This window comes from Saimiri boliviensis, chromosome 7, assembly GCF_048565385.1.
Source record: "Saimiri boliviensis isolate mSaiBol1 chromosome 7, mSaiBol1.pri, whole genome shotgun sequence".
NCBI lineage: Eukaryota > Metazoa > Chordata > Mammalia > Primates > Cebidae > Saimiri > Saimiri boliviensis.
The window spans coordinates 108,945,460-108,957,999 of record NC_133455.1 but is presented as its reverse complement, the minus strand read 5'-3'; the positions used below and the strand labels follow the sequence as shown (position 1 = coordinate 108,957,999).

At 35.0% G+C, this 12,540-nt stretch overlaps 1 protein-coding gene across 1 annotated transcript in view; it reads left to right on the top strand.

Moving 5' to 3' along the window:
- RPAP3 (RNA polymerase II associated protein 3) overlaps positions 1-12,540 on the top strand; it is a 35,720-nt gene that overhangs the window by 8,831 nt on the left and 14,349 nt on the right. The window contains exons 5-9 of the mRNA XM_003941459.4: positions 949-1,076; positions 6,714-6,835; positions 8,114-8,184; positions 9,431-9,556; positions 10,517-10,644. Of these exons, the coding sequence (XP_003941508.1) occupies positions 949-1,076; positions 6,714-6,835; positions 8,114-8,184; positions 9,431-9,556; positions 10,517-10,644 (575 nt within the window). The remainder of the gene's footprint in view (positions 1-948; positions 1,077-6,713; positions 6,836-8,113; positions 8,185-9,430; positions 9,557-10,516; positions 10,645-12,540) is intronic.

Here is a 12,540-nt window from a genome sequence, read left to right as displayed (position 1 = left end):
AGATTGAAGTAACTTGAAATTAGTGTGTTATTCTTGGCATAAGTATTATATTCCACTCCTGCATATCAAAGGCTATCTTTGGCTGCTTTTTGGAATGTTCAGTATCTCCCTGAGGGATGGTTCATTATTATAAAACCAGCTTTGTTACTTTCACAAAGATGGAACTCTTTTCAGATTAAACTCTTGATGCTTTTTTTTTGGTTACATTTCTGTAGGTTGGTATTGTCAATAAGGAGTATAACGCTAGGTATTTTACTCATTTTTCTGACTGGGCTCTTGGATTGTGCCCATACAATGGTCATATACAGTTGCCCCTTGAACAGTGTGGGGTCAATGCCTCATGCAGTAAAAAAATCTGCATATAATTCTTGACTCCCCCAAAACTTTACTAATAGCTTACTGTTGGCTGGAAGCAGTATGGATAACACAAGTGGTTGATTAGCACTGAATTTTTAGAGGAACACCTTAGTAAAGTGAGCTATGGAAACCTAGTTTTTAGTACCAGATGTTCAAAATGGCTTAAACAAATAAAAAGGAGTGAGCTATAAGAATTTTATGTTACATGTATTATTTACCGTATTCTGACAAAAAAGTAAGCTGGAGAAAAGAAAATGTTATTAAGAACATTTTAAGGAAGAGAATGTGTATTTATATAAACATATTTTACTAAGTAGAAGGGGATCATCGAAGTCTTCATCCTTGTCATCTTCACATTGAGTAGGCTGAGGAGGAGGAAGAGGAAGAATTGGTCTTCCTCTCTCAGGGGTGGCAGAGGCAGAAAAGGTGGAGAAGGTGGAAAGGGAGACAGGCACACTTGGTGTAGACTTACTGAAAAAATCCACATTTAAGTGGACCCGTGCTCTTCAAACCTGGGTTGTTCAAGGGTCAACTGTAGTGAATTTAACATTTGTAAAAAAAGATCATCTTATTTAATTTTCTTTTCTTCAGGGCAATAAATACTTCAAACAAGGAAAATATGATGAAGCAATTGACTGCTACACAAAAGGCATGGATGCCGATCCATATAATCCTGTGTTGCCAACAAATAGAGCGTCAGCGTATTTTAGATTGAAAAAGTAAGGACTTTCTGTAATATGTGTGAATGTGAATGGCTTACATATATATTGAGACTAATTTTAAAAAACGTTTGTAATAAAGTGTGGAGGACAGATTGAAAATGTATGGCATTTCTTTTCAGCTGTAAATTTTTATAGCTCACTCCTTTTTATTTTTTTGTTTAAGCCATTTTGAACATCTGGTGCTAAAAACTATGTTTCCATAGTTCACTTTACTAAGGTGTTCCTCTAAAAATTCAGTAATAGTATTCGTTTCTAATTCACAAAGCTAAAACAGTTTGTTGGATGTTTTTAGAAATTAATATCCTTCATTATTTTGAAAAGCCATTTATCCACTTTTTAATCTGGAGAACATTTATGGTGGTAAACTTAAAATATGTTTCAACATTTGTCTTTAAGTCATACTGACTTTTAAAATAAATACTTAATGTGGAAGAATATAAAAGGTGTTGTCTTATCATATGCAGGTAACCAACCTATCATAGGGGTTTTTTTAAAAGGTAAATAATATCAGGGAAGACATTCTTACTGTTTTAATTATTTGGAAATACAAATTTTATTGTTATCTGAGTTTTTACTATTTAAATAGCATATTTTTATGTCTTCGAAACTCATATTAATATTCTAAAAAATTAGGGGATCTTTACATTTTATAATATTTGATATCTGCAGTATTTGTATCTCATATATCAGTTATAGAGAATAATTTAAAATAAGCCTATATAAGGGCCCCTCTCAACTTAAAAACCAGAACATTACCATTATTTTTGAAATTACCTTGATGCTCCTTTCTGTATCCTGTTCCTTGCCTCCCTCCCAGTTAACCACTATCTTGAATTACGTATTTATCATTCTTTTGATTTAAAAAAGGTTTATTATATATGTATATGTCCCTAAATAATATATTGTATAACCTTGCTTATTTTTGAGCTTTAAACATATATAGTTGTCTGTGACTTACCTATTTCTCTGAATGTTATATTTTTATGATTCATTCTGGTTTTGATGTGTATAGCTCTAGAGCTCTCATTGTAACTGTTATATAAGATAATTTCTTTTTAGAAATATACCATTTATTTTTTATTTTTTATTTTTTTTTGGAGACAGTCTTACTGTCTCACCAGGCTAGAGTACAGTGGTGCAATGTCGGCTTACTGCAACCTCTGCCTCCCAGGTTCAAGTGATTCTCCTGCTTCAGCCTCCCAAGTAGCTGGGTCTACAGGCGCTCACCACCACACCCAGCTAATTTTTGTATTTTTAGTAGAGACGGGGTTTCACTGTGTTGGCCAGGATGGTCTCCATCTCTTGACCTTGTGATCTGCCCGCCTCAGCCTCCCAAAGTGCTGGGATTACAGATGTGAACCACTGAGCCTGGCCATTATCTATCTATTCTTGTGTTGCTCGATTGTTGGTTGGTTCCTATCTTCCTTTCTTTTTCTTCTCTCTCTCCCTCCCACTCTTTCTTCCCTCCTTCTGTCCCTCTTTCTGCTGCCCACTTTCTGTCCTTTCCTTCCTTATTTCAGTGATGCCAGGAACATTTTTGTACATATTTCTTGGTGTTGAGCCACAAAATATATAGATGTTCAGCTTCACAGGATGATGATAAAGGTAGTTTGTTGTTACACATTTGTTACAAAGGTAGATGGATGAATTCCATTCACATTAGCAGTGTATAATACTGCTTATTTCCTACCCTTACCAACACTGATATAATTGGACTTCTTAATTGTTTTCAATCTAGTAGGTGTAAAATGGCATTTCATTGTGCCTTTGAAGAGTTCTTTATTCTGGATACTAATCCTTTGGTCTTTTTCGTAATAACTATCTTCTCTCAATTTGTAGCTTATCTTTTTTCTTTCTTTATGGAATTTTAATTAATGTAAACATCTACTTTTAACATATTTCAGTTTATTAATTTTTTTTAAAAAGATTAGGACTTTATAAAATGATTTGTTAAAAAAATAGTTTGCTGCTTGAGTTCATAATAGTCTCCTCTGATTTCTTCTAAACATTTTTAAGATTTAATTTTCACATTTAGGCCTTTTCACATATGCCAAAGGTTTTTCCAGCTCTTATTTTTGGAATAGCCCTACTTTCCCCCATGGATCTGCCATGCTACTGTTACATGTCATGTTTGCCTAGATCACTTTCTCATCTTTTGTTCTTTACACTGGTCTCTTGCCTGTCCTTACATCAATTCCACAATCTATTCAAGCGTTATAACTGTAAGTCTTGATATTTGGTGTAGGGCATATTCTCCTATTTTTTATTATTCAGCAATGTGTTGGGTATTCTTGGACTTAACTCATCAATATAAATTTTAGAATCATCTTCCCAAATTCCTTAAAACATCTGGTTGGGATTTTGATTAGAATTGCATTAGATTTATAAATCAGTCTGGAGAGAATCATATTATTACATTTTTGTGCTTTGTTATAGATGAATGTGAAATATTTCCACTTATATTGTCGTTAATGTCTTTGAAAATAGTCTTACAATTTTTTGCATCTGTGTCTTGTACATCTTTGTTAGATGTTTTGTTTCTTGTTGATCTGTCATAGTCACTAAACTTTTATATTTTAATATTTCTAGCAGTGTCTTTAGATTATTTTGATTTTTTTTTTTTTTTTTTTTAGACCATCATACCATCTGAGAATAATGTCAGGTTTTTTTTTTTGTTTCTAGTCCTTGTATTTCTTTCTTACAGAACTACATTGGTGGAGACCTCTATGTAATACCAAGAAAAAGCAGTGATAATGGGCATTCTTGCTTCTTGCATTAAAGGGAATGCTACTAATGTTCCACCATTAGGAATTATAGACATACATTGTTTTATTGTGTGTCACTTTATTGCATCCACAGATACTGTTTTTACAAAATGGAGGTTTGTGGCAACTCTGTATCAGGCAAGTCAAGCAACTCTGTTGGTGCCATTTTTCCAACAACATGTGTTTACTTTTTATCTCTGTGTCACATTTTAGTAATTGTTGCAGTATTTCAGACTTTTTTTGTTATTACTATATCTGTTATGGTGATCCCTGATCAGGGATCTTTGATATTTCTATTGTAATTGTTTGGGGGAGCCATCAAGCATGCCCATATATTAGGGCAAGCTTAATGAATAAATGTGCATTCTGTCTGCTTCACTGACCAACTGCCCCCCCATCTCTGTCCCTCTCCTTGGGCCTCCCTATTCCCTGAGATACAACAGTACTGAAATTAGGCCAGTTACTAACCTATAGTGAGGCTGGGCACGGTGGCTCATATCTGTAATCCCAGCACTTTGGGATGTCGAGATGGGTGGCTCACTTGGGGCCAGGAGTCTGAGACCAGCCTGTCCAACATGGTGAAATCCTGTCTCTACTAAAAATATAAAGAATTAGCCGAGTGTGGTGGTGCATGCCTGTAATCTCAGATACTCTGGAGGCTGAGGCATGAGAATTGCTTGAGCCCAGGAGGCAGAGGTTTCGGTAAGCCAAGATCATGCCACTGCACTCCAGCCTGGTGACAGAGTGAAACTCCATCTCAAAACAAACAAACAAAAAACGCCTGCAGTGGCATTTAAGTGTTCAAGTGAAAGAAAGGGAGACTTGCAGTTCTCTCACTTTAAATCAGAGGCTAGAAATGATTAAACTTGGTGAGGAAGGCATGTGGAAAGCCAAGATTGACTGAAAGTTAGGCTTCTTGTGCCAGTTAGCCAAGTTGTGAATACAAAGGAAAAGTTCTTGAAGGAAATTAAAAGGGCAACTCCATTGTCACAAGTAATTAAAAAGTGAAAGAAGCCTAATGTTGATAGGGAGAAAGTTTTATTGGTCTGTATAGATTAAACCAGCCACAACATTCCCTTGAGCCAAAGTCTAATCTAGCACATGGCCCTAGCACTCTTCAATTTAGTGAAGGTTGAGAGAGGTGAGAAAGCTGCAGAAAAAAAGTTGAAAGCTAGCAGGAGTTGGTTCATAAGTTTAAGGGAAGATCCTGTCTCCATAACATAAAAGTGGAAGGTGAAGCAGCAAGTGCTGATGGAGAACCTGTAGAAAGTTATCCAGAAGATCTAGCTAAGGTAATTGATGAAGTTGACTGTGTTAAACAACACATTTTCAGTGTTAACTAAACAGCTTTCTGTTAGAAGACAGTGCCATCTAGGACTTTCACAATTAGAGAGAAATCAATGCCTGGCTTCAAAGGACAGTCTGATTCTCTTGTTAGGGGCTAATGTAGCTGGTGGCTTTAAGTTGAAACTGTGCTCATTTACCATTCCAAAAGTCCTAGGGCCCTTAGGAATTATGCTAAATCTACTCTGCCTGTGCTCTATAAATAAAACAACAAAGTCTGGATGACAGTACATCTATTATAAACTAGTTTACTGAATATTTTAGGCCTACTGTGGAGACCTACTGCTTGGAAAAAAGATTTATTTCAAAATAGTACTGCTTATTGACAATGTACCTACTCACCCATGATCTCTGCTGGAGATGTACAAGGAAATGAATGTTGTTTTTATGCTTCCTAACACAACATCCATCTGCAGCCCATGATCAAAGAGTCATTTCAACTTTCAAGTCTCGTTATTTAAGAAATACGTTTCAGCAGTTCAGTGGTCCCTCAGATCTATCTGTTGTTTCGACAGTGTTTAGATGGAACAGATCCCTCCCTCCCCCCCAAAAAATATAAAAATAAAAATAAAAATAAAGAAATACATTTCATAGGCTATAGCTGTCATAGATTGTGATTCCTCTAGTGGATCTAGACAAAGTAGATTGAAACCTGGAAAGGGTTAACTAATTTTAGATCCATTAAGAACATCTGTAATTCATGGGAGCAGGTCAAAATATCAGTGTTAACAGAGTTTGGAAGAAATTGATTTCTACTCTTCTGGATGACTTTGAGGGGTTCAAGATTTTCATGGAGAAAGATGTGACTGAACACTGTGCAATCCTGTGTTCAAACTTGAATGGATGATCAGTTGCTTCCTATGGATGAGCAAGGAAAGTGGTTTCTTGAGGTAGAATCTACTGGTGAAGCTGCTGTGAACATTTTTGAAATGACAACAGAAGATTTAGAACATAATACAAACTTACTTGAAAGTGGCAGAGTTTGAGAGGATTAACTCCAATATTGAAAGAAGTTCTATTATGAGTAAAATGCTATCAAACCAGCATCACATGCTACAACCACCACCCTGATCAGTCAGCAGCCATCAACATCAAGGCAAGATACTTCACCAGCAAAAACATAAATATTCACTGAAGGCTCAGATAATCATTAGCATTTTTTAAAACAATAAAGTATTTTTAAATTAAGGTATATACATTGTTATTTATCCATAAAGCTTTTGCACACTTACTAGATGAAGTATAATGCAAATATAACTTTTGTATGCACTGGAAAACCAGAAAATTTGTATGACTAGATTTATTGTGACATTTACTTTGTTGTGGTGGTCTGAAGTCAAATCCACAATATCGTTGAGGAATGCCAGTGTTGCTTTTATTATGCTTAATTAAAAGGAAGTGGGAAACATGCCCTCAATGGGTAAGTGAATTCCCTTTGCAAGGATTTCAGAAACAAACCTTTGAAGTTTTGGTTTAGTAAATGAATTTTATTAACTTCATTTATTTTAATGTTTTAAAATCGCAGATTTGCTGTTGCTGAGTCTGATTGTAATTTAGCAATTGCCTTGAATAGAAGTTACACAAAAGCTTATTCCAGACGAGGTGCTGCTCGATTTGCTTTGCAAAAATTAGAAGAGGCCAAAAAAGGTACTTTCTATTCATTATCTAAAAAATTCTTTAACAGTGTAATCTGACAGATGCTATGTAGAGATTACTAAGTAATCACAGTTAACTATCTTCAGAGAGCTTTCTATATTTGAACAAAGCTCATTTTTGCGACTGAAAGGATATCTTGATGTTTTGAGAAAGAATGCATTATTTGCTACCAATCGGAATTTGGTTCAAATTCTCATGTTATCAAACACTAGCTATGTGACCTATTTTTCAGTTTCTCATCTGTAAAATAGGCATTAAAATGTCTTGGCTTTAGTGAGGCAAGAGGTAGTGTGTTTAAAGCTCCTAACACATTTTTGTTTATTTATAAATTCTAAGCCTTCTGTTATTCCACAAAATAAATTTGTATATTATAAATAAAATTCTGAATAAAGCTGATATTTAATTGGATTTTGCTGCCTCTTGGGCTTTTTTTTTTTTTTTTTTTTTCTGTTCTGTCACCCAGGCTGGAGTGTGATGGCATGCTCTCAGCTCACTGCAACCTCTGCCTCCCGGGTTTAAGCAATTCTCCCTGCCTCAGCCTCCTGAAAGGTGCCTGCCACCATGTCCAGCTAATTTTTGTATTTTTAATTAGAGACAGGGTTTCACCATGTTGGCCAGGCTGGTCTTGAACTCCTGACCTCGGATGATCTGTCTACCTCAGCCTCCCAAAGTGCTGGGTTTACAGGTGTGAGTCACCGCGCCTGGCCTGCTTCTTGGTTTTACGATGTACAACTTTTGATAGCAGGTATCCTTACTGGGGCTAGTGGAAGATGGTTTGTCATAGGATTTTGTCTGCCTTGGAGGAGAAAAAGAAAGTTCAGTGACTTGGCTGGGCACAGTGGCTTATGCCTGTAGTACCGGCACTCTCAGCGGCCAAGCTGGGAAGATTGCTTGAGGTCAGGAGTTTGAGACTAGCCTGGCCAACATGGAGAAACCCTGTCTCTACTAAAAATACAAAAAATAGTTGAGCTTGGTTTTGTGTGCCTGTAGTCCCAGCTACTCAAGAGGCTGAGGTGCAGAATCTCTGGAACCTGGGAGGTGGAGGTTGCAGTGAGCCAAGATTGGGCCACTGTACTCAGCCTAGGTAACAGAGTGAGACTTTGTCTCAAAAAAAGAAAGTTCAGTGGCCTAATGATGGTATTTCTTTGTTTCTCCTTTGTTTTGCTGTAGGACGGTTGCCTAATTGTCACAGACAACAAAAGATTGTTTCATACGGGTTTTTAAATATTACCTATTAAAAATTTTTTTTAAATCTTCTCGTTTACTTAGATTATGAAAGAGTATTAGAACTGGAACCAAATAACTTTGAAGCAACAAATGAACTCAGGAAAATTAATCAGGTAAACTATAGTTATTTAAGTTAAGGGCATTACTTATGACCTTTATTTGAAGAAGTAAAGCTTTTTGCATAGATTTTGTATGATAGATTTCTTTATATTGAGATTTTCTAATTTTAATTCTTTGTAGAGTTTTGCTAAATGAGTTTGCAAGCTAAAGGTAGTGTAATGGTATTTAAAGATCCTTGATTGTTCTAAAAGTTGCCTGAGATCTTTAGAGCTACTGCTCCTTTTCTCTTTCCCAGCCAACAGAATTATTATTTTTTTATCTCACTGATTTTCTTCCTTTTTGACTTAAGCACTGATTGAAACATTGAGAGAAAAATGACAATGATTGGGGAAAGTGTGCTTTTAAATATTGCCATGACTATTGCATATAAGATCTGCTGTTAAATATGTCAACTTGATTATAGTTGTGAACTGTATTATGTATTTTTAAAATTTTGTCTTGCATCAAATAGTTACTGTGAGTATTGAATTTGAGAAATTTGATGATGTAGTTGTAATGAACTGTTATGTTTGAAAACAGCTCCTAAAACTGCCTGGCCTGTGTGGAAATTCAATAAATATTTGTTGAATAAATGAGCAATTACTTTTAATGGATGCTGCTTATTTATCTATTTGAACATATAATGTATATGTTTTGCTGGGTGTTGATTTATTTCTTGTATATTAGTTAAATTTCTTGCTTCTCTAATATGAAAATTTTGCTTGGGTAGGAATTGGAAATTAAATACACTAAAGCCTCTTGGGACCGAAATAATTTCAACTTTTATTTTAGATTCAAAGGGTACATGTGCAGGCTTTTTACATGGGCATATTGTATGATACTGAGGTTTGAAGTATGAATGATTCCGTCACCTAGATAGTGCGCATAGTACTCAATAGGTAGTTTTTCATTCCCTCCCCACCTGCAGGGTCTGTCTCCCTAACAGGTAGTCTGTAGTGTGTTGTTTCCGTTTATGTCCATGTGTACCCAGTGTTTACCTCCCACTTACAAGTCAGAACATGCAGTCTTTGGTGTTTGATACTAATTTTAATTGAAATGAGAGGCACATTGTTTATTATATACTTAAGTTACTTTTTACTTTAATAAGTAGGAAGGTTTTGAATTAGAGTAGAAAATGTTATTTTGATTACGTAAAATATGGCAGAAATTGTAATATATTTGAGGTATTTATGTTTGAGGTCAAACATATGTGCATCTTGCATTACTTGTTTTATTTTAGCTGACTGCTATGTCTCCTAGGCTTTAGCATCCAAGGAAAACTCACATCCGAAGGAAGCTGAAACAGTGATTAAGTCAACAGAGGGCGAGCGAAAGCAAATTGAAGCACAATGGAATAAGCAGCAGGCCATTTCAGAGAAAGATCTGGTAATCCGAAGCTATTCCAACATATAATGTATATGTTTTGCTGAGTGTTGATTTGTTTATGGTGTATTAGTTAAATTTCTTGCTTCTCTAATATTAAAATTATGCTTGAGTAGGAATTGGAAATTAAATACACTAAAGCCTCTGGGACTTAGTAATTCAAAATTTGAGTAATTGATGACTTTGTACATAAATTTAAAAAATAACTATAGAAACACTTAAGTTTAGGAAACTACTTTTGAGTGTTTTATTATATATTTACATATACATAGTTATAAATTTAACATAGAAGTTAATTACAGTCCATTCTCATCTATACTTTTTTCATTAATTCACACCGGACTGTTTCTGATTGAAATTCCTCTACTAATCATGAGTTGAGGAGGTTTAATTTATTTATAGCCTTTCCTGGACCCACAGAGGATTCCTAATAAATATATATGAAATGATTATTGATTGTGATATTTGACTCTGATTATAAATAAATGTTATAGTGAAATCAGGTATACAAATTCCAATATTGTTGAATTTATCTTATATTGAAGAGTGGGCCTTATAGTTCTGGTACTGAGTTCTTTCAAGAAAATTATTTGAGTTAATGAAATTCTTCTGTACAGCTTCTAATGTAGCTAAAGACAGTATAATATTTGGGCCTTTGTTAAAATAGATTTTTAAATTTAAGCTTTGCGTAATATTTTATTAATGGAATAATAGTGAATGCTGCAAAGTAATATAGTAGTATACATGTTTTTCCTTTTTAGTACTAAAAAGAGAATAATGCCATTAAAAAAGAACTCAAACCAACAGATTCTAAAACATGTCTCATGGGCTAGATTTTTAACAATTAATATTCTTTCCTGAAATACTGTTGATGAACATCCTCACGGTTTTTCATAAGATTTGAATTCATTTAATTTTTTTTTACATTTTTAAAATTCTTCATATTTCTCTACAAAATAACAGGGAAATGGATTTTTCAAAGAGGGGAAATATGAAAGAGCAATTGAATGCTATACTCGAGGAATAGCAGCAGATGGTGCCAATGCCCTTCTTCCAGCTAACAGAGCTATGGCCTATCTGAAGATTGAGAAGTAAGTATTGGTTACATTTTAGTGCTTTTCAGGATAAAAGTTTACCGTAAATTGGTTATTTGTTATTTGCATGTGATTGCAGATAAGCAGCAGGTTAAATTTTTACTGTAATTCTGAGTAGTGGTGAGCATAAGCAATATTTTGAGATACCAGCAACAGTTGTAATGTGACATGAAAACATCTGATTCTTTTTTTTGAGACAAAGTCCTGCTCTGTCACCTGGGCTAGAGTGCAGTGGATCGATTTTGGCTCACTGCAACCTCCACCTTCCGGGTTCAAGTGATTCTCCTGCCTCAGTGTCCCCAGTAGCTAGGATTATAGGCATGCACCATGACCACTGGCTAATTTTTGTATTTCCAGTAGAGACAGTGGCCCGGCTGGTCTTTAACTCCTGACCTCAGGTGATCCACCTGTCTCTGCCTCCCAAACTGCTGGGATTAGAGGCGTGAGCCACCACGCCTGACCAAAATATCTGATTTTTATTGGTGGCAGAGTGATAGGTACTGTTATCTGCATTTGTATTTGTAAGAGAGCTAAATTTTATTTAAAGGTCAGGGACAATAATGATACAGTATTTTTCCTAACCAAGTTTTCACATCCCCCAGAGGATCTCAGGTTAGGAGCTCTTGTCATAGAAGTAAATTTTGATTATGTATTTAACCTCACTTAAGGTAATAGATACCACTAGAGATAGATTCTTTTGCTGACTATTCAGAGTAAAGATCATTGTATCTCTTGCTAGCTTATGAAAATTTTGATTTTTACTATTGGTTTGACTAATGCTAAGAGTAATACCTTCTTATAGGTGCGAGATTATATTTACATTTATAAGATCTCTAATTTATTGTATTAGTTTTATTGCTTTAGTGTATAATCACATTAGTGGAATATACCATACCAAGTTAGCAGAGCATATTTTAAATTAAAAGAACGATATGACTCTTACTTGTATCTTTTCTAGTGTGGGAACTTCAGATTTTTAGATTAATTGTTGGGTGTTATTCAGCTATACAATAGAACATGCAATTAAATATGCAATTAAAATGGTTTCCTAAACATTTATCTTCTAAATTTTATTTGAATTTGGGTTTTCAGAAATTTTTTGATTTACTTATTCAGCAAACATTTATTGCACTAAAATGTATCAGGTATTCTGTTAGGCACTGTGGAAGGTATTAAGTGTATAAATATTAAATGTGTAGTTGTTTTTGTTGAAGTTTGCAGGGAGTGACAGAAAAGGAGACCAATATTTGTGAAAATACACTAAGAAAATATGATGAAGGATACATGCTATGGGCTTTCAGGGTGGGAAGAATACTGGGATAGATAGAGTCTAGGCAGGGGAATTCATGGGAAACCATCTTGAAATAGTTCAAACCAAACTGAAATCTAACGGATGAGTTAGTGAGGTAAAAAACAGGTCTAAGGTTCTAGTGCAGGTTCAGAGACATGAAGTAGAAAGATTCATGGTATCTCCTGGAAAGGCTGAGTGGTCCATATTAAGGCTGTTATTGCAGGGGACAGTGGCAGAGAGAAGGCCAGATAGTCAGGCAAGCCCCTGACTTTGCCCTCCAAAGGAGTTTGACTTTATCCTGAAAAGTGTGGGGGCCATAATCAGGCAAGTAGAAAATACATTGATAAGGGCATGAACACAGATATGTTCTTTATCTCTTGCTGAAAAGTGAGTTAAAGAAATCAGAGATGTTTAAGTTAATTCTAAATTCCGATTTTGTTTATAAGAGATCTTGTTTTGAGGGGAAGATGACATCCATTTAAGCCTTGGGGAGAATGCAATTACAGGAGCTTCTTTTTTTTTTTTAATATTCTCATGAAACTTTTCAAACTTACACAAAAGTAGTCTAATAAGCCCCATGTATCCATCATCTAGTTTTAACA